Source organism: Hyperolius riggenbachi, chromosome 1 (assembly GCF_040937935.1).
Source record: "Hyperolius riggenbachi isolate aHypRig1 chromosome 1, aHypRig1.pri, whole genome shotgun sequence".
NCBI classification, from domain to species: Eukaryota; Metazoa; Chordata; class Amphibia; order Anura; family Hyperoliidae; genus Hyperolius; species Hyperolius riggenbachi.
This window is the reverse complement of record NC_090646.1, coordinates 376,189,353-376,216,968: the sequence shown is the minus strand read 5'-3', so window position 1 is coordinate 376,216,968 and position 27,616 is coordinate 376,189,353. Positions and strand designations below refer to the sequence as shown.

Here is a 27,616-nt window from a genome sequence, read left to right as displayed (position 1 = left end):
CAGGGGGGGGTCTGAAGGCTGGGGTGGGAGATCAGAGGGGCTGTGGGCAAAAAAAAGCAATGTATAGTGTGTACTTAAAATGGCTTCCTCCTCGCTGGTGGTCTCTGGAACAAAGAGACCACTAGGCGAGGAGGAAGTATGTATAAGACACTTTGTTTACCTAACAAAGTGCCTTATACACATTGATTGGCTGATTTTTTATATTCCTCCGCTCACCGGCGCTGCTAAGTGGCCGGCGAGCTGGAGGCTAAATGGCCGGCTATCGATCCCCGGCGGAGGATCGCGTCACGGATGACGCGATCGCTCCGCCCATGCCCGTACAAGGACCGCCGCCTCTGTGCATGCGCTGGTCCTTGCGGGATCCACTTGCCGGGTGCCTCTGTGCAGTGGGTGGTCGGCAAGTGGTTAAAGCTCTGCATGACACCTGGCACCCAGCGGCCTCACACTAAAAAAACGAACACCCGGCGTATAAGACAACCCCTGACTTTTTCAAGATTTTTAAGGGTTAAAAAGTCGTCTTATACGCCACTATATATGGTACTTGCAATTCAGCTTCACTGGGAACACCCAGTTGGAGTGTGTATAATGGACATGTTAAGGCATAGCCTTTTATTTCACTAGAGCATTTTTAGCACATTATGTGTTGGGGGTTGTCTTTGTTTAGGGGAATTATGTGTGTTTGTTTGTGTTTTATTTTCTGTTTGGGAAGAATAATGGTAAAAAAATAAGGATCTGATTTATATTACAGCCAGGGGGAATCAATGAAGTATCTTTAATTAAAAGGTGTTATATCACAGCTGGAATAGGTGATGGTGCAGGACAGAGTTGTATCAAGTTATCCTGTGGAACTTGATAAATAAATGTTTTTTATCAACCAAACTAAGTAAATAACTTTGCAAATTGGGACAATCCATTGTCAGGAAGTGTATTGATTGTCTCAATTCCAACATATAGAATGAATAGCCTCTTTTTATTATATCAATACATTACTTTTATTGAGTATCTTCTTTAATATGCTGCATGCTTTTATGTGCACATTGAACCCTATTATTAGTGATAATTCTGGCCATAAAAATGGCCAAGAAAAAAAATTCTTAATTTACTGTTCCTGGCTGTACCTCATTTTCACTCTATTGTTTTATATTAACATGATTATCTATTAATATGACCTTGCTTTTGGGACAATTTAAGCCATTAAAAAGGTAGCCGTTATAAAGTGCACATGGAAGATTACTTTCATGATTTGTTGAAATTCCTATGATTTTAAATGCGTATCTATACATTATTGACAGTGGTAAAATAGCCAGTTGGTACTTTTAATGAAATTGAACAGTTTATTCTGTATTTTGTCAAAGCCTGCATGAACCGATTCTATGTAATATCAATTATATGCGCTTATGCCTGAGGAGGTGGATTTACCCAGGAAAGTGTTTTGTTTTAGTGCTCAATAAAATCCTTTCAATTACATAGTAAAGGTTATTTTTCATAGAAGGCTAGTGATGTATTTATATTTCTTTTTATGCATTTAATTATTTTGTTTTATTTTTGTCCACCTCTGCCATTTGTTAATGTATACATGATGACACTGTTTTTGTTCACCCTACTCATCGGGCAAAGAAATCCTTTGGTGATTTTGTTTCTGCTGTTTGAAGCAAGAGTGCTAAAATGAATCTGCTTGCATGAGAAGGAGTTAAAGAAAGTTTTGAAGGGGGACTATGTTCTTTTTTTATTAATAAAAAAAAAAATGGCATGATCCCCCTTTAAACTTTTTTGTTTAACTCCCTCTCATCCATGCAAGCTGGGCTGGTATAGCCATGATTGTTGAGTCAGCCTGTTTGGGGAGATACATAGCTCAGACACTGTCTCGTATTGACCTGAGGAAGGGGCAGGTCCCCTGAAATGCATTGTCTTTTTATTCGTGTCTAACAATAAAAATCTTAACCTCTTTTCACAAAGTAAGACTATTCTTTTTACTTACTTCCACTCACTACATATTGTATCACAATTGTGGCAACTCCTCCCATCTTGCCAGGGGTTACCTCTGCAACTACATCCAGTGGTTCCTTGTTTTTTCTGGAGCGTGACACATGTTGACCCACTGCTTCATCGAAACTGTGTGGAGATGGTCTTTCTCCACATGTCTGAAATCGTGATTGCCTATAGCAAACCACATTTGTGAGTAATAGTTATTTCTTTACATGTTTTTCATTTCCCATACATTTTACACTATTAGCACTTCTGGTGCCCTTTTTGCCTCCTTTTGTTACCGGTACCTGGTTGGTCTACCAAATCTTTTAGAACACAGTTGAAAATACAATGTTCTTATTTTGTTGGATAAATTGGTTGTGATTTTATTGAATGCAACTCAGCCATGATTTCAAATGTCAGGGCTTTTTTCGTTTCAGTACCACTAGTTATTGCATCATCTTTTTCTAGGCCCATTCACTTCTCTGATAAAACAAAGACACTTTTTATATTATTATTAATGTTATTTGAAAACCCTAATCTTCACTAGTACTGTGCAAAGAAACTCTAGACAATAGTGGGAAACAAATCCACATGTTCATGTCTGTTGCATGCAAAATACAAATATACGGTACAATGTTTTTGTATGAATGTGAATAGCAGTGTGAGTTATTTCTTATATTTCAAATGCCAGGCTGCAAATGTTAAATATATGTTAATATGTGGAAGTATGATTGTGTTACATTTCTACATACAAAAAAAAATCCTTTTTTTTTGAAGTAGTGCTTCTCTAATCTATTGAAATTATCAGCTATCAGCTTTTGAAGCTAAAACACTAAAAAATAGTATGTAAACTAATATTAGAAAATAGGAAAATGCTAAGCAGAAATTGAATACAAATATCAGATTTAATTATTAATGAAGAAGAGAGGGTACAGGATATCAACCCAGGTAGGCTAGTCTCACCCATAAAGGTTAAATAACATGAAGAAAAAATTGTATAGGGAGCACTAAGCTGGTGCAAAAATATATAATTTATTCATATTGCTTAAATGGTATCAAAAAACGGCAAATAACACACAAGACACAGACTAACACATATACCCTCCCATAAAAACAAGGCTGCAACATCCTAACTACTGGGAAAAATGTATTGAACTGGAGTGCACTCCCATTTAGTCCAAAACATGCATGCAATACGAAAAAGATTCCTTTCTTCAGGCCCAGAGTAAGGTATGTCCAGGAACAACCCCAGCAGGATCACCTATTTTTCAGCACATCACCCGTGTGTAAAACATTAGTATATACACGCCTCTACAGTGATCTGTATACGCTTCTCATTACAGACGCAATCCGAGCGTCTAACCTCAACCCCATATGTGGCCAAGCCAAAATGCAACTCACGTAACCTCATGCAGTAGACAACAGCTTGATGCAGGCCCGACCAACAGGTCGGCGTGTCAGCGTGTGGCGGTGCTGTAACGGAGATCCGTATAGGTGCGTGTACTTTTAGTTCATGCTGGTTGGTGGGGGGAGGAAGAGATGCGGAGGCACGGGTGATGGATGCGAGGTCTGCTTCCGGGTAGAGCGGCTTGTCACGTGACGCGTTTCGTCACGACCCACGTGACTGAGCTCTAATAGACATGTGTCCATGTTTATGGACCTTGTAGCGGAAGACCTGAAGGGAATAACTTGGGATAAAAAAACGCCGGGACAATTTGTCCAAGGCTGAAAGAGAGGCCCTAAAAATACTTCAGTCTAACTCTAACATTACTATTAAAAAGAGCGATAAGGGAGGTAATGTTGTGCTAATGACTACCAGTAACTACGAACATGAAGCTAGGAGACTATTGAGCGATAGATCAACTTATGAAAGAGTCAATTATAGTCCCTTTAAGGGTCTCATTGAGAAAATCAATTTGAAATTACAGTGGGGTTTTCTTGAAGGAGTGTTGACTGAGAAGGAACTAAAATATCTTACCCTAGCGGAATATACCATTCCAACTTTTTATTTTTTACCAAAAACACATAAAAGCCTCATAAATCCCCCAGGTCGCCCGATTGTATCGGGCAATAATGGTCCTTTGGAAAAATTAGCTACTTGGATCTGAAAGTTAAAGATATAGTTACTGCTTTGCCTTCCTTTGTCATGGACACCGGTGATGTGCTGGCTGGCATTGAGGGTGTGTGCGTCGAAGAGGATTGGCTTCTGGTGGGACTCGATGTTGAGTCCCTTTTCACTTCTATTCCGAACCAAAAAGGTTTGGAAGCACTTGAATATTACTTAAATAATCACTATTTGGGTTACGAGTCGCATTCTGATTTTGTCCTGGATGCTATGAAGTTAATCTTAGAAAACAACTTTTTTGAATTTGGTGGTTCAATCTACAGACAGAAGAGGGGGGTCACTATGGGGGCGGCGTGTTCCCCGTCCTACGCGTGCCTTCACCTGGGATATTGGGAGCAGGAGGTGGTGAGGTGCACGCGTGGGTACGCGGAACACGTCGCCCTCTGGATCCGATATGTGGATGACGTGCTCATGCTTTGGAAGGGGAGTGATCAGGACTTGAAAATCTTCATCTCTGACCTCAACGTGAATGACAGAAACATTTTTCTTACTTTTACATATGATGTTAAAGAGATTTCTTTTCTCGATCTAACCATCAAAAAAGTGGGGACCTCCCTCACTACCTGCACATATAGGAAACCCACGGCTGGTAATACCCTCTTGTCCGCACAAAGTTCACACTTGCCCGCCCAAAAATGGGCTGTCCCTACTGGGCAGCTCCTGCGTTTACGCAGGAACTGCAGTAATATTATGGATTTTAAAAAAGAGGCGGGTGATTTGAGGACTAGACTGCGGGCAAGGGGGTATCCCAATAGAATTATCATTACAGCTTACAATAGGGCCCTTGCTAGGAATAGAGTGGATCTTTTAAAAAAAAGGAGGGAGACAATGGGTGTGGCTGCTCCTCCCCCCATGGACAATGTGCCACGCATTGTGACCCCATACAGTGCTCACTTCATGGATATCAAACAAGTTCTGCATAGACATTGGCATCTCCTGAGAAGGGATCCAATCATGGCAAAAATAGTGGGTGAGTACCCACATATGGCCGCAAAAAGGAGTAACAATCTCAATGACCTGTTGGTCAGAAGTGAGCACGGGTGGAGGAGTCACTCTGCTGGGCAAAAGACCAAAAAGGGCATGTTTAAATGCCTTGATTGTGAAATGTGCAGATTTGTTAATAAAAGCAGTCAATTCACTAATTATGATGGTTCTGAGTCCTTCTGGGTGAATGATCATATTTCTTGTAACACCACTCGAGTAATTTATCAAATTAAATGTCCATGTAATTTAATTTATATTGGGAAAACGTATAGACCATTGAATACGCGAATTGGTGAACACATTAGCAATATTAAAAGTACTACTATTGATAGAAAGAAATTGAATCCCCTTGCCTTGCATTTCAAGACAGTCCATAATTCAGATGTGTCCGGCTTGAGGTTTATGGGAATATACAAACTAAATATTAGCCCACGCCGTGGAGACTATGATAAGCAGCTCCTAAGAAAAGAATCCATGTGGATCTATAAGTGTGGAAGCTTATTCCCTAAGGGCCTTAATAAAGATTTGAACATCAAAGCCTTTTTGTAAGGACCTGTTCGTTTTGAATGGACTTATGCTGAAAAGTTCTTTCTTAACATATGTATCTTGTTTGGCCACTAGATGGCAATATACAGACTGCCTTTTTTAAATTCCCACATATGCTTGAATTACGCATGGGGGCGTTGCCTCACAGTATAAGAAGTCCAGCCCCTCAAGCATACGTCACGTCTGAAGAAGTCACGTGGGTCGTGACGAAACGCGTCACGTGACAAGCCGCTCTACCCGGAAGCAGACCTCGCATCCATCACCCGTGCCTCCGCATCTCTTCCTCCCCCCACCAACCAGCATGAACTAAAAGTACACGCACCTATACGGATCTCCGTTACAGCACCGCCACACGCTGACACGCCGACCTGTTGGTCGGGCCTGCATCAAGCTGTTGTCTACTGCATGAGGTTACGTGAGTTGCATTTTGGCTTGGCCACATATGGGGTTGAGGTTAGACGCTCGGATTGCGTCTGTAATGAGAAGCGTATACAGATCACTGTAGAGGCGTGTATATACTAATGTTTTACACACGGGTGATGTGCTGAAACATAGGTGATCCTGCTGGGGTTGTTCCTGGACATACCTTACTCTGGGCCTGAAGAAAGGAATCTTTTTCGTATTGCATGCATGTTTTGGACTAAATGGGAGTGCACTCCAGTTCAATACATTTTTCCCAGTAGTTAGGATGTTGCAGCCTTGTTTTTATGGGAGGGTATATGTGTTAGTCTGTGTCTTGTGTGTTATTTGCCGTTTTTTGATACCATTTAAGCAATATGAATAAATTATATATTTTTGCACCAGCTTAGTGCTCCCTATACAATTTTTTCTTCAAGATTTAATTATTACTCAGACTTGTGGGTGAACTGTTTAATTTTATCTGTTCTAATCCTAGAAAAAGACTGTGTATGTTCAGTTTTCTAATCTGTTGCAACAATTTGCCAAAATAATTAGGATTGCACCATTCAAACTGTAAACTTTGGGAACATTTAAGTAGAATTCTGTGTATTATAAGAAAAACATAGGCAACTGCCAATCTACGCAGGTGAAAACTACATGTCGAATGCATTTGTTTTTGTTTGTTTGTTTGTTTGTTTTTTATGAAAAATAACAGTAATGTTACCACTGGTCTTTCCAATGCCAGGTCATTTTTGCTACAGTAGCAAGTTTGCCAGGTCCAAGGCTATTGATGCAGCTGTACATAGAGCCTTATGGGAAAAGCTGCAAGGATGAAAGACCTTATGTGGCATTCTGAGTCCAGCAAAATAAGTACATTGATTTTAACCTGGCTGCTATTTTTATCTCCAATAAATTATTTGTGCTGTTATTTTTAACATAAAATATCAGTGGCATGTACCAAAGGGGTACCAAGGGATGGGGTTTTTTATTGTTGAATTCATTCTTTGTTTTGGTTGCTTTATTTTGCTTTGATGATGTCCCGAGATCTTCTTTATATATTGGGCTTTTGCTATTAGAATAAATATTATGAAACACAGGCATTGGATTCCTGGGAAGATAATGACTTTGATTTATTTTGAACACAAATGTTTACTTTGTCTAGTTCCATTCAAGATACCCAGTTAAATTCAAGTCAAGGTTATTTGTCATGCAAACTAACTTTGTTACAGTAAAACAAAATAAAAATAAATTCTCCTAAACCCAATGGGGAAAATAAAGTGAAAAGAGGTAAAGTAATACTTCCTTTTTTTATTTTTTTAAAGAACCTACAGTATGTGCTTTAACATGTTATTCGCATAATCCTTTATTCACCCACGTTATAAAGATGAAATGAAGATTCACACAGATTCACAAAGGATGTGGCAGATGTTTTATATTAGTATTTGCCAGGATTTATAGGACCAGCTGATACATTTGCTCTGAGATGATGCCAGTGAAAGCAGCACATGAGGATAGTGAATACTCCAACAGTGAATCTCACAGAAATCTGGGGAAGCTTCTCAGAAAAATATTAAGGAAGCTCCAACAGGTCTGAATGACAAAAATATTACCAACCATAGAATCCTGGTGTTTAGCCCCCCCCCCCCCCCAAATATAAAAACACTCTTTTGAGATATTTTATAAATGCCCTAAAAATGTTAATCACCAGGAGATGGAAGCAGGTTGGTGATTAGGTCTGGGAGATAGGCTTGGCTGGATATTGGCAAGGTGGCTGGAGTTCAGAGATAACAAGGACTATGTTCTAGCTCGTGATGCATAGGACCACATGGCATTGGGGAGAAGTGGCTTTACAAGTTGTCCAAAGCTGACAGGCTGGAATTCCTCTTGGGGTCGCTTTGATGTATATGTTGAGGTATGATGTGTGGGTTTTTTTTTTCTTTTCTCCTTTCTTTCTTTGATTCACTGTGTGTGAGAATGAAAAGACACATTTATATGAATGTGGCTGCATGGGAGGGTGAGGCATCATAAGGGGTTTATATTCTACTTTAAAACTGTCAATTTAGTTGAGGGATTAGCTATCTGTGGTAGGCAGGGGTTTTCTCTGTGGAGCTGGTTAGGCATGTCAGGGGTTAATTTTGTTCTGTCAGATACTGCTGCTGTTATTTCTCTCTTTCAGGTGCTGAGGAGTGAGAGAAAGGGGGACGGAGAGCAGAAGAGGTTGCTGGCCAGAGATTGACCTTCTCACCTGTGATTGTCAGCTGACAGAAAGTGCGGGAGGTGAGCTGGCCAATGGAGGTTGGACGTCTGCCAAGATAAATACAGCTCCCGGTCACCAGCCTGTCACTCGTCTGTGTGGAGCTGCTGGAACTGTTTCCGTGAGCTGCTGCTGCTGTTTCCTCAGTGAAGCTTTCTCCGTGGATTGTTTTCCCTTCTGAGCATGGATTCCTTAGTGCAGGACATCGTGGGCCTTGCTGCCACGGAGGGTGGCCCAGAGCTGATTGCCGAATGTCTGGCCAGGGCAGCTGGGTCACGCAAGGCTACTGAGAAGCAGGCCCCTAAAAAGAAGAACAAGAAGGTGGATCATCGTTCCGGGGCTAGGCGCTCTCAGTCTGAGCCCCCTGTGTCCTTACTGGCTACTGCGGTGTGTGATGCACCCTCCGTCCTGCCCCAACTTCCCAGTGTGCGAACTGGATCTGCGTCCCCACGCTACCCCGCTATGGATCGGGCGCTGCAGGCGGCTGTCGAGGAGGCCGGATTGTGTGCTCCATTGCCGGCGAAGAGGACCCGCACCCAGAAGAGGCCTTACTCCCCGCCTGCCGATCCGCCGCCCACTCGGAGGCCTGGAGTGAGGGCAGAAGTCTCATCCCGGCCACAGGATGTGTCGCATGCGCTCCAAGGCGCCAACCCGGGAGCGGAAGTCAGGAGGGTCCCAGCGCTTGTCCAGGAAGTCCGGAGGAGCAGCGGAGTGGATTACAGCCCAGCGGGCCCTTCCCATCCATCCGGGAGGGCTGAAGAAGATGTCGGACGGCTGCCGGGAGCTTTTGGTGCCGATTCAGGCGACCAGGGAGCCGGAGCCGGGGATCCAGGGAGGATGTCACCCAGCAACCCAGTTGGTGAGAGCGGGGAAGGGGGGAATTTATTGTTACAGAAGATGACAATGCTTTTTGATTGCATGCAGGGCCTGTTGGTTAGGCTGCCTGCAGCGAATGTATCTAATGTTCCTGATGTTTTTCCTGCTCCCTCTCTCCCTGTCACCCCTGTTGTTTCTACTTTTAATGATGCCTTTTCAGCTGTTGTTTCCACACCCTCTCGTCCTGTTGCTGGTGTTCCTTCAATGGTCAGGGGTGTTGATTTGTCTGCCCCTGCAGTTGTATGGTCCTCTCAACCTCTTAATGATAGGTGCACATCAGCTGCTGCAGCTACGGTGGTATCACCGTTGCAGCTGTGCCCCCTCCAATGCATAGACAAGGTGTAGCTGAGAGCTCTTATAAGGAAGCAATGCCATGTGAGGTCTCACCGCTGGGCTATCACCTTGCGCCAGCGGTGAAGGACAAGATATGGCGTGGCGATTATGTGGATTTACTCTCGTTGTTGCCCGCCCATAAAGAATATCTGGCAAAAGAAAAAAAGGATAAAGATGCTGAGGAGGAGAGGCGCAGGCCTGTCCCTAGGACGCTTAACATTTGGTTGCAGGCATACTGCATATTCGCAAGCGTCATGGGGGAAAAGCATCCGGAGCTTTGCTCCGGTCTTTTCCGCCACCAAGATATCGTTTTGGAGGCCCATCATAAATATGGCGGTTTTTCATGGTTTTTGTACGACGATGCATTCCGTCAAAAAATGTCGATTTATCCGTCGCTGAAATGGGGCTGCAAAGACGTGGAGCTCTGGCTCTCGTTAATGCTTCCACAAAAGGTCCAGGCCAGACCTGCTACAGTTTCCTCCACAGCATCTACCCCCTTTAAAAAAGGGGTATGTTTCTCTTTTAACAAATCAAGTTGCAGGTTTCTTGCCAATTGCAAATATAGGCACGAGTGCTCCTTTTGTCGGCAAGCAAGTGTTATAAAAAGGCTGGTTCCCTGGTCCAGTCAGGCACACGAGAAATCTTTCACAAGAGCTCTGACACCGGTGAAGTTGGAAAACATGCTTCCCTGGCTCGAGCTTCTGCCAAACCCGGAGATTCGGGTCTTGTTAATTAAAGGATTTTCTGAAGGTTTTACCATCCCTCCTTATGCTGGTAAAGGGTGCGCGTGGGTGCGCAACTTAAAATCAGTTGACCTTTACCCCAAAGTGGTTGAGCAAAATATTCTAAAGGAAGTGCAAGCCGGGAGAGTGGAGGGTCCTTTTTTAGACCCTCCTTTTACCGATTTTCGATTGTCCCCCCTCGGGGTGGTCCCCAAAAAGGAGCCGGGTGAATTTCGGCTTATCCACCACCTATCTTTCCCAAAGGGTGATTCCTTAAATGATGATATTGATTCTGAGTTATGTACAGTCAAGTATTTAACTTTTGATCAAGCTTTGGGAATGATCCGTGCATGTGGCCCAGGAGCTTTGATGGCAAAGGCTGATATCAAGACTGCCTTTCGCCTCCTGCCGATAAACCCGTCCGGTTTTAACTCTCTGGGCTTTCAGTTTCAAGGTTTTTACTACTTTGATAAGGCTCTGCCCATGGGCTGCGCTTTATCTTGTTATTACTTTGAAATGTTCTCCTCCTTTTTGGAATGGTCGGCTCGGTCTATTTGTGACTCCGGGCTAATTGGTCATTATTTAGATGACTTTTTGTTTGTAGGCCCATCATATTCAACTGATTGCAGCACTTCCTTGGAATCTTTCGTTCGGCTGATGTCGCATTTCGGGGTCCCGCTAGCTGTTGAAAAAACAGTTTATCCGTGCACATCACTGACTTTTTTAGGTATTGAAATCGATTCTGTGTCAATGGAGTTCCGTTTGCCTGCTGATAAAATTGATAGATTAAGAATGACTTTGACTCGTCTTTTGCGGAAACAAAAAGCTACTGTCAAAGAGATCCAATCTCTATTAGGTCTCCTGGCATTTGCAGGGAGGATCATGCCAATGGGGAGAATCTTTTGTAGACGAACTGCCATGTTAATATCCGGGCTCAAATCCCGGAGCTAGTCTACTTTAGGGGACCCAGCGCAAATCCCCATAGACAATTGGAACTGAGCTGAAAACGGAAAGAATTTCCGCTTTCAGCTTGTTTTAAACCCCACAAGTTATATATGTATGGAAAGCTAAGATTCTCCTCTAACGAATTCTGGCACTTTCGGTGAGAAAAACCTTAAACTCACCGTGCAGGAAGCGCCGAAAGTCCGCAATCGTGGCTCCGTCGGCCATTTTAGCTGTCTGCTGCTGCTGTTTATCTCCCTCCTCATTGGAGGGATTGTTAGCTGGGGGCGTGCCAGGAAGAAAAAGTGAACTCCACACGCCACCCAGTGGCTGAGTGATAAAACATAAGTTGCTCTGAACTTGGGCATGGGAATAATAATGTATTATAATACATTAATACATTATTATTAAAATAATGTTATTTATACGCACACCTGCTTTAGTGGAGTCACTGTCCCCTTGCCCAGCGAGCGAATTATTATTAAAATAATGTTATTTATACGCACACCTGCTTTAGTGGAGTCACTGTCCCCTTGCCCGCTCGCTTCGCTCGCTGGGCTGCGGGCTCGGTCCTCGCTTCGCTCGGACAACTTTTTATTCCTACTCTATGTCCACATAGATAGTGGAGATTGCACGCACATCTGCTTTAGTGGAGTCACTGTCCCCTTGCCCGCTCGCTTCGCTCGCTGGGCTGCGGGCTCGGTCCTCGCTTCGCTCGGACAACTTTTTATTCCTACTCTATGTCCACATGGATAGTGGAGATTGCACACACACCTGCTTTAGTGGAGTCACTGTCCCCTTGCCCGCTCGCTTCGCTCGCTGGGCTGCGGGCTCGGTCCTCGCTTCGCTCGGACAACTTTTTATTCCTACTCTATGTCCACATGGATAGTGGAGATTGCACGCACACCTGCTTTAGTGGAGTCACTGTCCCCTTGCCCGCTCGCTTCGCTCGCTGGGCTACGGGCTCGGTCCTCGCTTCGCTCGGACAACTTTTTATTCCTACTCTATGTCCACATGGATAGTGGAGATTGCACGCACACCTTAATTATTTTCATTATTTTTTTTATTATTTCATTAAATGCATTTCTTGTATTTTTGCAAGTTTTAAATTACAATGACAGTTTTCAATACAAGAATTACTTGTATTCCACAGCCACTAGGTGGCGTGTGGAGTTCACTTTTTCTTCCTGGCACGCCCCCAGCTAACAATCCCTCCAATGAGGAGGGAGACAAACAGCAGCAGCAGCAGAGCTAAGATGGCCGACGGAGCCACGATTGCGGACTTTCGGCGCTTCCTGCACGGTGAGTTTAAGGTTTTTCTCACCGAAAGTGCCAGAATTCGTTAGAGGAGAATCTTAGCTTTCCATACATATATAACTTGTGGGGTTTTAAACTAGCTGAAAGCGGAAATTCGTTCCGTTTTCAGCACAGTTCCAATTGTCTATGGGGATTTGCGCTGGGTCCCCTAAAGTAGACTAGCGCCCAAATCCCCCCTTTTGCATGTGCGACTTACGCGTGACGTTCGTGAAGACCTTTTAGTCTGGCAGCGTTTTTTGCAAATTTACAACGGTAGATCTCTTTGGCAGTCTGAATTTATTTCGTCGGATGATCTTTGTTTGTTTACAGACTCAGCGGGCTCTATTGGCTTTGGTGCATACTTTAAGGGTCAGTGGTGTGCCGGCGTGTGGCCGGAATCCTGGAGAGCTAACGGGCTGACTAAGAACATAGTTCTCCTTGAAATGTTCCCAGTTCTGGTAGCAGTGGTTCTCTGGGGTAAACTTTTCAGGGATAGGCGCATCACTTTACTGTCGGACAACAAAGGGGTCATCTTTGCCGTTAACTGTCTGTCATCAAAATCGGCACCGGTGGTCTCTTTGTTACGGCATTTAGTACTTCAATGTCTCTGTTTTAATATCTGGATAAAGGCTGTGCATATCCCTGGTAAGCAAAATGTACTGGCTGATGCCTTGTCTCGACAGAGGTTCGATCTGTTCAGATTGGCGGCGCCGGAGGCAGAGGCATCGGGCCAGAAATGTCCGGACCACCTGTGGGACATTATAGCACTATGATTTCCAATCTGGTTCGCCGGTCTGTGTCCGAAAAAACATGGGCTGACTATTCGGCTGCATGGGACAGATGGGTGACCTTCGCCAACAGCGTGGGGGTCTCGCCGTCAGACGGTACTGAAGAGCAAGTGTTGATATTCCTTTGTGACTTAGTGCAAGAAGGACTGGCTGCAGCCTCGGTACAAAAAATCTTGTCTGGGGTATCTTTCTTTCAGAAACTACATGGGGTACCTTCATGCAAAGGGTCCTTTTTGGTGGACAGGTTTTTAAGGGGTTTACGTAGGTCAGCTCCTAGCTGCGATTTACGTAGGCCTATTAGTTTTTTAATGTTAGAAGATTTGTTAGCTGTTTTATCCTCAGTCTGCGTTTCTACTTATGAGGCCTGTCTTTATAAAGCGGCTTTTTCGCTCGCCTTTTTTGGTGCGCTAAGAGTGTCGGAGCTGGTTTCCAAATCCAAATCGGTTCATACGGGCTTATGGAATCAGGATGTTTTGAGCGACGACGCAGAGGTTCGTTTGTTAATACGTCGATCAAAAACTGATCAGAGGGGTAGGGGCACGTGGCTGTACCTCTCTGGGCTCCCAGGTTCTAATTCTTGTCCACTGCGGGCTGTGACTGATTTTAAAAAAATAAGAGCTGGGTCACAGTCTTTCCTATGCCACGCTGACGGTCTAGCACTCACTGAATTTCAATTCAGGGCTGTTTTAAAGCTCTGATTAGGTAAATTGGGCTTGTCTGGTCTCAAAATTACCCCACATTCGTTCCGGATCGGCGCGGCGACGGAGGTGGCTCGCTTAGGCCTCTCCCAAGACGTTATCAAACGCATTGGGAGATGGGAGTCGGGTCGTTTCAAGCTTTATGTGCGTCCTGACTTACTTGTCTATTAATTTCTTCATTCTGAATTTTAGGTGACAAGAGGATTGTCTGGCTCATTGGACATTCTTTCATTTATTGGGCAAAGAAAAGAGTGTCCGTCAGAGCTTATTCACTGAATTTGGGTCTGAATGAAGAAGAATTTTTGATTCTATGGTTTAGTCAGCGGGGTATGAGGTGGAGGAACCTGATGGGCAGCATTTTACAATGGCTAAAAGTGTGGCCTGCCCCCGATGTGGTAGTTCTTCACTTGGGGGTAATGACCTTGGAAAATCCAACACCAGGTCATTACTTTGGAGAATGAAAGAAAACATGTTGAGGTTACGGGGTCTACTTCCAAACACAATTTTCGCTTTCTCGGAAATCATACCACGTTTAGTATGGCTATCTCACCAAGAACTATTCTTTTTGGAGCGAATTAGGAGGAGGGTGAATTTCGCTATTTCGAAATTTATGCCAGCAATTAATGGAGTCTCCTTCCGTCACTTGGAATTGGAAGGGGGCTTGCGGTCTCTGTACCGCAACAACCTGGTCCATCTATCCGAAATTGGATTAGATATATTTAATATGGGTTTACAGGATGTTATTGAGCTTGCCGCAGGTGGGGGTGGGGCCGTGCTACGCCCGGCGATTGGGTAAAGTCGCCCACTAAGGTGGGTGGGCTCGGTGCTCTGGTTGGTTATTGGACTTTGATATTTATTGGACTTTTTATTCAAGTTCGAGTTGATATATTTATGTGATTAATAAAGTTTTGTTAAAGAAAAGAAGTTTTATACAAACTAAGTTTCACCAATAAAAGTGCCTGCGGCCATTAAAATGCCTGTTGGTATTAAGTGTCCAATTATTATGTTATTGTTACGTTGAACTAATGTGTTTCCTCTCCTTGTGTATGCATCTGCCCTCCCATGTGAGTTTACAGTATGGTTGGTAGGATTGGTTCGTTTTTTTGGAATCTTCATTTCGTCTCTTAGTGACTTCGGTGAAGGAAGGCGTATCTGGGAGAATCAGTACCAAGGAGTGTAGGGAATTATTGGTGTTGTTCATGGAATGACCCAGATCTTTCTGTTTATTTACCTAGAGGAGGTTAGTGGAGCTTTAGTATGGAAATGTGGGCCATTTCATTCTGCTGTTTGCTTGAGTTTGAATTGATATTGTCATTTTGAAATAGAGACTATTCTGTTGAGTAATTTGGTGTGTGTAATTAGTTAACATATGTGTAATTACTTAAAAAAAATCTAAATTAAAGATTTTATTTAAAACATATTACCAATACCAACCATAAAATCCACAGTAAAATTGTATGATTTACAGGAAATGGATGACCTTTCAACCCCTATAAGGGCACCAGGAAGGAGTTGAAGTGTGCTGTAAAGTGGGTTTGGTCATGTACTAATAAGTGGGAATGGTTGCCTAGATTCTGTTGGCTGGCTGCCTTCTGTGTAACTGGCTTGCTTTTGCTTGGTTGGCTGGCTTCCTGGCTTTGTGGCTGGCTTGCTCTTTTCTATTTTGCACATATTTGGACTGTATGGCTCATTTAAATTGATAAAGTAAAGCTTGAAGTTGCACTATGTCACTTTCTAATCCTGCCCACCAGGAAATAAGCACTATGCCTCCTGGGCATTTGGGGGATGTGAATGGAGGGGGAGGAGAGTAGAAGTCATTGTTAGTACCCCAGATACTGCACCTGCCACTGATTTGCTCACTGGCTGCTGGTTACACATGACATGAAGAAGGATCCACTTGCTTATGGAATGCGCCACTGAACATGGCACTATAGAAACAGGTAAGCCGTACGCATGCAGAAGCAGCAGCTATTTTATTTGAAGTACAATGATAAGCATTTATGCCTATGAAAATTCGGTTTGTCACAATGGATTTGGGACTATAAACCTAATATTGCCACTAGGTGGAGGTAGAGATGGTGGCAGGGGCAGGGCATACCAATAGCTCCTGCAGGCCCTGTCATCATACTGGAGAGTAAGGGCTAAGAGGGGCCACTCCTTGCAGAGCAGTTTACTAGTATCTTATTACACTTATTTTCTTTTTAAATGTCTTCTTACAGTCACAATAACATTTTTTAAGAATTGTGTGACTTGAAGCTGTTTAGTCTTAATTTCTTACAATGCCCTAACGTTAATGACTAAGCAATTCTGCCTTTCATGGTGATACAGTTATTCACTTCAGCATTAAAGTGGACCTGAACTCAGAACTTACTCTCTGCTCTAAAAGATACACAACAGCATAATAACCTTTAAAGAAAAACATTTCTTTGTTACAGCTGATACAATTCCTGCATTAAATCTGCTTTTCATGGAAGTAGACATAGGGTTAGCATCCTGTGTTTACAAATTATCAGCTCTGCCATGGCAGAAGAGATTCCTGAGCTGACACAGCTGAAAAGATAAAATTGCAGTGGTGATTAGTCACAGATGAGGGGGAATTATGCGTGCATTTATGGGTGCATTTTCATCTGTTCTCCTTCTGTCTTGTGCAAGAGTTCAGGTGTACTTTAACTGTATATGTCACTTCTACAGCATATCTGCATTATCTGTGCCAACATTTGGCACAAGGATATAGACATATTTCCTCAGCAACCAATGAGCACAGTGTGCATAGCTAAAGTGTCAAAACTTTCAGGTGAAAACAAGCTCTAGGTGTGAAGTGAACATCCGGACTAAAAATCTACTCAGCAGCACTGAAAAGGCTTGGTGTGTCTTTAACAGTTTCACAGCATCAGAACTTTGTTTTTCTTACCGAAGCGTCATTTTTAGCTGCATTTTTAGCTAAGCTCCACCCATCAAAGAAAACTGCCCGGGCTGTTTTTCCCTGATGCTGTGCAAAGCATGATGGGATTTTCTATGTTGTTATTCACATTGCCTAGCAACTGGGAGGGGTGATCAGGACACAGGACAGTTGGAACTGTGTCTCATGCTCCCTGTCACCTCCTTTCAACCAAAAAGATGTCTGCTCTCATGAAATCAAACATGTGCCTGTTCTTTTAAAACAGGGTGGGTAAGAGATTATATTACCTATCTATTTTAATTAAAATAACTAATGTAACGAATGTTTGTAATGTAGATAGTATGTAATGATAGTATGTTTGTTTAGGCCAAAGTTCCTCTTTAAGGTTGTATGGGAAGGCAAAATAGTTTGTTTTTGCTATCTTTATAAACAGCATTTATGATAATCTTTTACACAATTTATATGCCTGTTATATTACCTTATAATCAAATATGTCCTTGCTGAATGATGCTTCCTATATAAGTGATATAAAGTGCGTAACACTGTGTACTGGATTGTTAGACTCCCAGGATGTTATTATGACAGAAGGACAAAACTGGATCTAGGAATAGGCGCATCTCACCTTGGAAAGATAATAAGGAATGTTTTGCATAGAAAAAAAATATCACACATTTATATAGATAAAATAAACACTATATGCATAATGAATGATTGGGTTTCTTTTCATTCCAGGTGCTTTACAATTAGCCTGAATCTGAATCATGGAAAGTGTGGGAGTGTGTGTGTGTGTGCGTGCGTGTATGTCTATTTTATGACCTTTTTGCCAGTGCAATATTCATTGTCTATGAGAGGAAATTTTTCAGCGGTTCTAGGAGAGATACTTGAAAGTACACTGCCAGGCTAAAGAAGAGGTTGTATGGAGCTATGCCCATCTCCTCACTCATAAATTAGCTGGATGCACATTAAGGTGGCCACTAACGGTCCAATTTCTAGCAAAAAAAACGTTGAAGCGATCAGAAATTCTGATCGGACGAAAAATCGTTCACTCCCCCATCAACTAACCAATAATTGCTTCCTATCTATCACGACCAACAAGAAAATCCAAATTTTGATTGGACGAAAATTCAATTGGACGATTGTTTTTATAATCGTTCATTATCGATTGTGCCCATCAACTGAGATTATTTACAACCAATCTGATCAGAATTTCTGATCGCTCGAACTATTTTTCGCTAGAAATTGGACCGTTAGTGGCCAGCTTTACAGTAATTGGCCTGTGCCTGTTATCCTGAAATGCCATTTTTACTATAATGTATACATGGAGAAACTGTACAAAGATAACTACAATCAGTGGGTCCCCCAGTAAAACCTTGCTGGGGCCTTCCGTTCTATAATACTACTTTCCCAGCCATAAAGTTAGTACCGTCATAATAATCCCACCATCTCCATATCAAGTGTGACCACCTGTCTGTACATTGCTTCCCAACAGTATGTGAGGTCAGCACTGAACCCTTCCCCATAATAAATGAGTCTAGCATAACTCCTCTCACCTTATAACAAGTTGTGCATCCAGCAATGCTGCAGTCTGGCATAGCATACAAAAATATCAACATTTTATGGACTATCTATTTTCCCAATCTCCTTTTAACCCAAAAGGACTGTCACCCATGCGAAAATGTTTATAACCCTAGTCACAATTAGCTATTTTGAAGCTGATATCTTGTAAACAAGTACAATATACAGTAGAATCTGCAAGCACAATTCTGCTGTTTTGAGACTGCTCATTTTTCTGTCTTTCTCACTTTCACACAGATTTTTTGAGCCCTTATATCCTACATTCAGAAGCAAGAAAACAATTTCTCTGCTTCCTATAGAGCTCTGTGCTGTGACTCAGCGTGACACATAGAAAAGTTAATGGTAAAATAAAACTAAATCTATTAACTCTTTCTGGCACTTTTTATAAAAGCAAGTTTGTGCTTAGCACTTAGAGCAGTTTAGCTAATCTATTCGAATTAGAAATTCTGACTGGAGTTCTACTTTTATCTCTCAGCAGCACTGAGAGATGCTGGTGAATGAGAGCTACACTGCCTTTTGGGCTACAACTGCTATACTTTGTACTATGGATTGGAGCATATGCATTTGCTATTTGTATATGCATGATTATGTCCTTGTTTATCTATGCATTCACTCTTATTGAGGCTGGTTTCAGAATGTGGAGTGACGGCAGCGGGGGCCCACACCTCCAAAAACAGGCCTTTGAGGATTACCGCGTTAGTATGCAGCAATCACCTTCTGCCCGATATCTAAACAGGAAATGATGCTCGCATGTACTCACTTCCTGTTTAGGAAATACGGAAGTGCACAGAAGCGTATTGTAAAAATACACTTCTGCACATGCATGCCTCAACACTGCTGCCAAAAAATTTTAAAACTCATGTGTCTCCATAGACTTGCATGACTTTCGGTCCACCGCAAGTATTACCTGGTTTAAATGCTCACCTCTAGTTAAAAAAAACACCATTTTGGGGTTCAACTGTAGTAGCCACAAGATTAACAAAGTAGTCTGAGTAGCTCATATGTATATGGACACAATTTTTGGCTTATAAGTTGGTGTATGCTTACATTTATACATTTATGCATCACAATTGTAAAAAAAAAAAATATTATTACAATTATAGATTTCACAAAGCAGCATTATCTTCTGTGGGATCTAGGGCACAAGCAATAAATACCATTGTCTTTATTCCTAGCCCAAATACCATACCAATAACTCCACCTCCTTCTTAGGAAAGAGCACTTTATCCTTAATCAACACCCCCAGCTTTTTTCTCAATATTAAGCATTATGTGGCTTGGTATTAATCAGGGAGGGAAGCCCCATGTCTTCCGACTCCTGCTTTCTTTGCCATTTGCAACTTCCATGGGAAATAATGGGCTACTAAGGTTTAAAATTGAAAAGCTACACTGTTGTATGTATTGTTTTTCACTTTTCACACACTGCAGGTGGACATGTGTTTACATTTCCCTATTTGTAGCAATAGAGCCAATCTCCATACAGTGAACTTCTGAAATACATAGTTCTGTGCATTTCATGGCCAATCTGCATGTAGTTACTCATTTTTGGGCATCGGTATCATTGGTCAAGTGTCACTTTTCCCTCTCGTTTGCATGCTCACTGTTCAATATTTTGATAATGCTATGGCTGTTTCTTGTAAAGCTTGACCATATGTCATAGTCATGTGATGTTTTATTAGAAAGCATTGAATTATACACTAGAAAATGCAATACGTCCTCTGTGCAAACATTTATTTTTACCTAATATTGGTAATTTAAAGAGAAAATTGCAGTATAATGTTTATTGTATAACAGCGTTGCTGTTATGCATTTTGTTGATTAGAAGAGGGAAAGAAAGGGAATTTATCTTGTTTTAGCCATGGAACAAATAATTACCATGCATCCACAGAGAGCAGGGACCAAATGATTAAACAGCATTGGCACATTAAACTATGCCTGAATCTAGCACATCATTCTGAAGTTGTTAGGATGCCAAGAAAAAAGTCCTTTGAAAGAGCGGTATACACAACTGAGCATAGTCTTCCACGGCTTTTAATTTCACAAATAAGACATGTTTCTATGAACACCTGTCAAAGTATGCATAATTAATGTGCCTAAGTATTTATTTTAAATTTCCCCCCTGGAGGATGCAGTATTTGGCAGCCAACAGTTTAGCAAAGTTGTAATGACTGATAAAATTGGCTCTAGGGAAATATATAGCTGTCAGAGGAAAATGCAAATACACTATTTTCAATAGGCAATTGAAAAGTGATGCATGAATACAAACAAATCTACTACACTAGTAATAATAGCCTACAGACACCTACTTTCAAAGAATTCATGCAAACAAGGTTTAGTAAGTGAAAAGCGACACTGCTATATTTTACATTATCAACACATGCTAGTCTTACTCTTAACTTAAAGGGTATAATGCAAATGTGGCACACTATTTCCAGAATTGTAATTAACTGAATTACCTTTCCAGCTCTGAAGCTGGGATACAGCCAGGGGTCACAGCATCTCCAATGCTATCAGAATTTCAGATAGTGGTATTTACCCTTGTGCCATTTTCTCTTTCCAAAGTCTTCTTAGGCTTAAAGTTCATCTGCAAATGACAAAAGAAATTTAGCAAAATCCCCATTCACCAATAATGTAATTAAATGGCATTATAGAATTGCTGAATTTTACTGAATATAGGTTATTTTGTACATGTCTAACCGTTGTTAAATCCTTCTTTAACCTGATTTACATTCTTAATTTATCACAGATGGCGACATCTTTACTGTTGGCAAGCCGCATCACTGTGGAATGTTTGTTAGTTTATTGTGAAGTAAGCATAAACAACACCTTGTTTCCCAGGGTGCTCTGGGAGGAGAAGGCTTTGTGATATCACAGACTAGGCTAAGCATCACTGGAAGGATGGGGTTACATGCCAATATACAGATATATATACATGTAAGAACCATTTCTGATGTTAAAAGCAAGATAACTAATATAAAAGAAGGCATTCTGAATAATCCACTACATTCTGCTTTATGGAATTATGGCTCCTATTTAACATTGTGAAATCTGTGAGTCTGTGTTTTGTAGCTTAACTATTTCCGGACCAGCAGTCTCTGCCCCCTTAAGGACCAGAGACTGCTGGTACAGCAAAGCAGCAGAAAACAACGCTTACCGACGAATCTTCGCGCAGTCCCGCCGCTCTTGCCTGTCACCCTGCTCGCTCCCCGCAGCAGGCACCTCTCTCTGCCGTCTCTATGACCACTTTCATTGGCACTTGACCCTGTCAATCAATGTAAGCGGCGACGGGTTTTGAAAGTTACGTCCTGTCAGACAGTGCAGTTTTTAGATAAAATTGCTCCCAGGGCGAGTATCAAAAAATACGCCCCCCCGGCCAAAAAAAGAAAAAAAAACACTGCCAGCTGCACTTGGTGCGCTTCTGTCCGCCTTTTATCAGCACATCGATGTTACAGATTGTTACGTGTTGCTGAAAAACAGACAGAAGTGCACTAGTATGTACAGGCCCTAAAGAGTTTGGGCCGCTGACACTGTTCCTACCTCTTCAGTGACGTGTTGTGGGCAAGCACAGCATTGTGTGAGGGGAGAAATCGACACTTGTGGTGATTGGCTCCTGCCTGCAAGGGGATGGGTGTTGGGCCAGGGATGCTAGAAGCTGCAGCCATACCTCCCAACTTTTTGAGATGAGAAAGAGGGACACTGTAAAGGGAACCTGAACTGAGAAGGACTAGGATTTTTCCTTTAAAAAAAATACCAGTTGCCTGACTCTTCTGCTGACACTGTGTCTTTAGATTAATACTTTTAGCCACAGCCCCTCAACAAGCATGCAGATCAGGTGCTCTGACTTAAGTCAGACTGGGTTAACTGCATGCTTGTTTCAGGTGTGTGATTCAGCCACTACTGCAGCCAAAGAGATCAGCATGACTGCCAGGCAACTGGTATTGCTTAAAAGGAAACATCCATATCCTTCTCAGTTTAGTTTCCCTTTAAGACACACCAAGGGCCAGATTTGTACTTTTTAACACCCGAGGCCCTCTGTCACCAGCCGCCCACACACCAAAACACATATTCCAACCACCCCACACCAGCAGAAAAAAGAACAATACATGAAACTACCAAAGAAAGCTTTTTACATCCCACTGTTCCAGTACTAGGCCCCTCTTTGCTGACGTAGGTTTCTTCATAGTGCAAGCAAGCGTGTCCGTATTGGGCATGCACAAGTAAGGTCTGCACATACCTGGTAGAACTATGGCACTTGTGCAATCCTCTTTTTACTCTGTGCACAAGCACTTCATTTTACTGGTCATGTATGGACCTTACTTGCATGCCCAGTACAGATACATTTGCCCACGCTTGTTTGCATACTGAAAAACCTATTCAACTAGGGAGGAACCCAGTACTGGAAAGGTGGGGTATAGGGAGATACAGGAAACCCCTGGACTATCCTCTCCTTCCATAGAGGCACCACAGCTCCCAGCAAGCCCTACCCCCTATTATAGAAGTACCACAGCTCTCAGCATACTCCTTCCCTCCATAGACACCACAGCCCCCAGCATGCTCATTCTCTCCCAAAGAGGCAACACAGTTCCCATATAGTATTGGATTGTCCCTCAGGGCCTCAAGAGATGGCTGCAGGGCCCCTCAGGCCGCCTCCAATGTGATCGAAGAAACAAGGAAGCAGTACTGGGTTTGCACTACAGTAAACACCGGATGCGTAGGGCTGTGCACGATAGGTTCTATAATGTGCTCTCCTCCATGTGCAGCTTCACAAGCGTGCTCAAGTAGTGAAGTAGATCCAGGAACATATAGAAAAGATGGGAAGCTGGCACTGCTGTGAACGCTGGTTTATTAATACAAAAGTATAAAATCACAGTGCAGTCTAGCAAACATGGAGAAAGAGATGGTAGACATACCAGAGTGAGAGGAGGCACAATGGTGGTGGTGGGTGATGGGTACAGGATGTCTGACGGCCATGTTACGCTAAGTTGTGTAGCCTCTGTAGAAGCGCAATTTAGTGTGAAACGGACGTCAGGCATCCAGTACCCATCACCCATCACCACCTTTGTGCCTCCTCTCACTCTGGTATATGTTTCATCTCTTTCACCATGTTTGCTAGACTGCACTGTGATTTTATACTTTTGTATTAATAAACCAGCGTTCACAGCAGTGTTCCTCCTCCAATGTGAAATGTGGTCACCTGGGACCCCTGCAGAACATTTTCAGGGGAGCGCACTCACCTGTCCGGCTGGCTTGCTCCTCTGTGTGCTTCATCCTTGTGGGTGCCTCATGAGGCACATGTGAAGATTTAAAGAGAAAAACTCAGAGGAGCGCGCCTCCAGAGTGTTTCCCTAGCCGGCTCTGGGGCCCTGAAGGAAATCACAATACTATACGGAGGAGCATGCTGGGATCTGTAGTGCCTCTATGGATTAAAGGAGCATGCTAGGAGCTACAGTATAATGCATCTATAAAGGGAAGGGGGAAAGGTCATGCTGGGAGCTGTAGTACCTGTATAGGCCCGGAGCTGTACTTCTGTAGAAGGGGGGCTTGCTGGGAGCACTGGTACCATTATAGAAAGGGGAGGAGGGCTTGCTGGGAGCACTGGTACCATTATAGAAAGGGGAGGGGGGCTTTCTGGGAGCACTGGTACCTTTATAGAAAGGGGAGGGGGGCTTTCTGGGAGCACTGGTACCTTTATAGAAAGGGGAGGGGGGCTTGTTGTGAGCAGTGGTACCTTTATAAAAAGGGGAGGGGGGCTTGCTGGGAGCAATGGTACCTTTATAAAAAGGGGAGGGGGCTTGCTGGGAGCAGTGGTACCTTTATAAAAAGGGGAGGGTGGCTTGCTGATAGCAGTGTTACCTTAATGGAGGAGAAGGGGACAAATAGGCCCCCTAATGCTGTGGGGTGGAGGAGGGGTTGTCAGGACTCAGAAGCAGGGCACCTACTCACAGCATGCAGGCCAGGCAGGGACACAGGCAGCAGAGACACAGACACATCCTGCCCGTTCAGCTGAGCACTCTCCCCTTCCCCCGACACCATGCTTTGCAGTCTGGACTCTCAGGGGGGAGGGGAGAAGGGAGAAGCAGCCTGTGACCCTCTCTGCAGGAAGTTATCCCAGGCCAGGCTGTCAGATCGAGCTGCAGGCAAGTGTCATGCCTGCAGCTGCCTGTGTGTTTGCTCTGCCCACCGCTCTTCCACCACGTCAGTTATTATTGGCCACCCAGCTTCCCTGCACTTGTGAGCCCCCTGCCCGACCACACTCACGATCATTCATTCCAGCTGCTAGCTGGAACCTGCGCCTCCCCCCTTCCCACGGAGTGAAGCCATATCAGAAGAGGGACAGGGGAAGAGCTGGGCTAACTACCTGCCTCTGTTGCCACAAGTCTCGGAAGTCCAGGAGGAGAGAAGAAGCAGAAGAAACCTGGGCAGGAAAACACACACGTGGTCCGCACTCCGCAGCAAGTCCTATCTTCCTCCTAGGGCACCCCGACAGCTGCAGTACCGCTGCTGTACGTCAGTGTCACCACACGCTGGTCATGTGGTGTTCACTTGACGTCGCAGCCAAGGCAACAGGACGCCCAGGAGGAGTGCAGCTAAGAGGTGATCGCACTGGTCTTCTTAGGCTGCACCACGCGTCACCATCTTTCACTCCTACTTCTGCCTGCGCCCCCTTCTCCTCACTGCCACACAGCGCCCCGGGCGGTTGCACGCCCCGCACGGAGCTAAAAACGGCCATGCTGTCAGATCTGCACTGCCACATGCAGGACGTAACTTTCAACCGCGTTGGTCCTGTAGTGGTTAAACCGCTGTGTCTATTGTCCAAGCAGAGCCCTGCTACATCCTGTTAAGCTCGGCAATCGGCATACATCTATCCCCAGCATAAATACATTCAGGGTTCAGACAATAACAGCCACTTCATATCAACAGTGTAAACCTCTGCACTGTTCTCAGAATTTTAGTTCTCAAGAGGAAAGCAGATGATGTAAACTTTCTAAGACTCATCTATCTATCAAAAGGAGTGTAGAGTCAAGTGATAAGGAATTGAGTTGTGTTTTGCCCAGAAAGCTCATATAGTAGCTGCCAGTGCCGGGACAAGGTCCTCTAGCACCCAAGGCTGTGACACCAAAGTGCGCCCTCGATCCCTCCCACCCCAGCCATCACATACTGATTGCTATTAGACCAAGAGGCGCCCCAGAACCCTCAGCACCTTAATCTCTAGTTATCGGGCTTGCAGTCACTGCCATGTATCCCTTTTTCTTTTTTCTCTCTGCTTCAAACACAAAAGGGGAATGATAGCTGAGTGAGTTGTACACCTTCTCCTACACTGCGCCCTGAGGCTGGAGCCTCTCTCGTCTCTGCCTTGGCCCAGCCCTGGTAGCTAGGGAAACGTATGTTTAGGCCAGGCACTTTGTCTTAAACAATTATGATCTAATTTACTCAGCCTGAAAAGTTTCAAGTTCCTGGATGTGACTTCTGATCTCACTATATTTACCACAGCTGGATAAAGAGACTTAAAAGCTTGATACTGAAACTGCTGGGACTTGTTTTTCTTCCAGTATCATGCTGCTTTGCTGAAGAGAATGGTAAGCCTACTTAGTTATTTGGAGCTTGTAATGAATTTACTGTATTTCTAGAGTGTATAGTTTGTCTTTTGCAGAAATCTATGGAAACTACTGATAATATGCCCAGATGTGTGTACTGTGGGCCTAATAAACACCCTCAATGTAATACTACAGTACTTATTTTCAAAAAGGGCCAATATTTTGACACCTATGATTTGCTTCTTCTGCTGCCCTCTTCATCTTGAAATACGTAGATCACTACTCACTGCACTGAGAAATCAGTTTGTTTTCTTAATAATTGTAACTAGAATAGCAAGCAATAAGCAATATTGGATATCACAATAGGAATCTGCATTCTTTTCAACAATTAGCTTGGTTGTCTAGGTGCATTTTTATATTGTACATATACAGGATCTTCTCAAAAAATTAACATATCGAGATAACGTTCATTATTTTCTGTAATGTACTGATAAACATTAGACTTTCATATATTTTAGATTCATTACACACAACTGAAGTCGTTCAAGCCTTTTATTGTTTTTCTTATTGATGATTTTGGCATACAGCTCATGAAAACCCAAATTTCCTATCTCAAAAAATTAGCATATTTCATCCGACCAATAAAAGAAAAGTGTTTTTAAAACAAAAAAAGTCAACCTTCAAATAATTATGTTCAGTTATGCACTCAATACTTGGTTGAGAATCCTTTTGCAGAAATGACTTCTTCAATGCGGCGTGGCATGGAGGCAATCAGCCTGTGGCACTACTCAGGTGTTATGGAGGCCCAGGATGCTTCGATAGCGGCCTTAAGCTCACCCAGAGTGTTGGGTCTTGCATCTCTCAACTTTCTCTTCACAATATCCCACAGATTCTCTATGGGGTTCAGGTCAGGAGAGTTGGCAGGCCAATTGAGCACAGTAATACCATGGTCAGTAAACCATTTACCAGTGGTTTTGGCACTGTGAGCAGGTGCCAGGTCATGCTGAAAAATGAAATCTTCATCTCCATAAAGCTTTTCAGCAGATGGAAGCATGAAGTGCTCCAAAATCTCCTGATAGCTAGCTGCATTGACCCTGCCCTTGATAAAACACAGTGGACCAACACCAGCAGCTGACATGGCACCCCAGACCATCACTGACTGTGGGTACTTGATACTGGACTTCAGGCATTTTGGCATTTCCCTCTCCCCAGTCTTCCTCAAGACTCTGGCACCTTTATTTCCAAATGACATGTAAAAGTTGCTTTCATCCGAAAAAAGAACTTTGGACCACTGAGCAACAGTCCAGTGCATCTTCTCTGTAGCCCAGGTCAGGCGCTTCTGCCGCTGTTTCTGGTTCAAAAGTGGGTTCATGCTTCCGAAAAGTTTTAAGGAGATGAAGATTTCATTTTTCAGCATGATCTGGCACCTGCTCACAGTGCCAAAACCACTGGTAAATGGTTTACTGACCATGGTATTACTGTGCTCAATTGGCCTGCCAACTCTCCTGACCTGAACCCCATAGAGAATCTGTGGGATATTGTGAAGAGAAAGTTGAGAGATGCAAGACCCAACACTCTGGATGAGCTTAAGGCCGCTATCGAAGCATCCTGGGCCTCCATAACACCTGAGCAGTGACACAGGCTGATTGCCTCCATGCCACGCCGCATTGAAGCAGT

General features: G+C 43.4%; 1 protein-coding gene across 6 annotated transcripts in view; it reads left to right on the top strand.

The window, feature by feature from the left end:
• Positions 1–8,362: 8,362 nt before the first annotated feature.
• Positions 8,363–27,616, top strand: part of LOC137551591 (uncharacterized) — a 261,627-nt gene continuing 242,373 nt past the window's right edge. For 3 of the 6 annotated variants that reach the window (XM_068271353.1, XM_068271350.1, XM_068271354.1), the window contains exon 1: positions 8,363–9,135. In XM_068271353.1, coding sequence (XP_068127454.1) covers positions 8,460–9,135 — 676 coding nt within the window. In that variant the 5' untranslated portion in view covers positions 8,363–8,459. Of the gene's footprint in view, positions 9,136–14,123; positions 14,923–18,642; positions 18,732–21,150; positions 21,259–27,616 lie in introns of those variants that run through there. The other 3 variants (XM_068271351.1, XM_068271352.1, XM_068271349.1) reach the window with 3 other exon arrangements.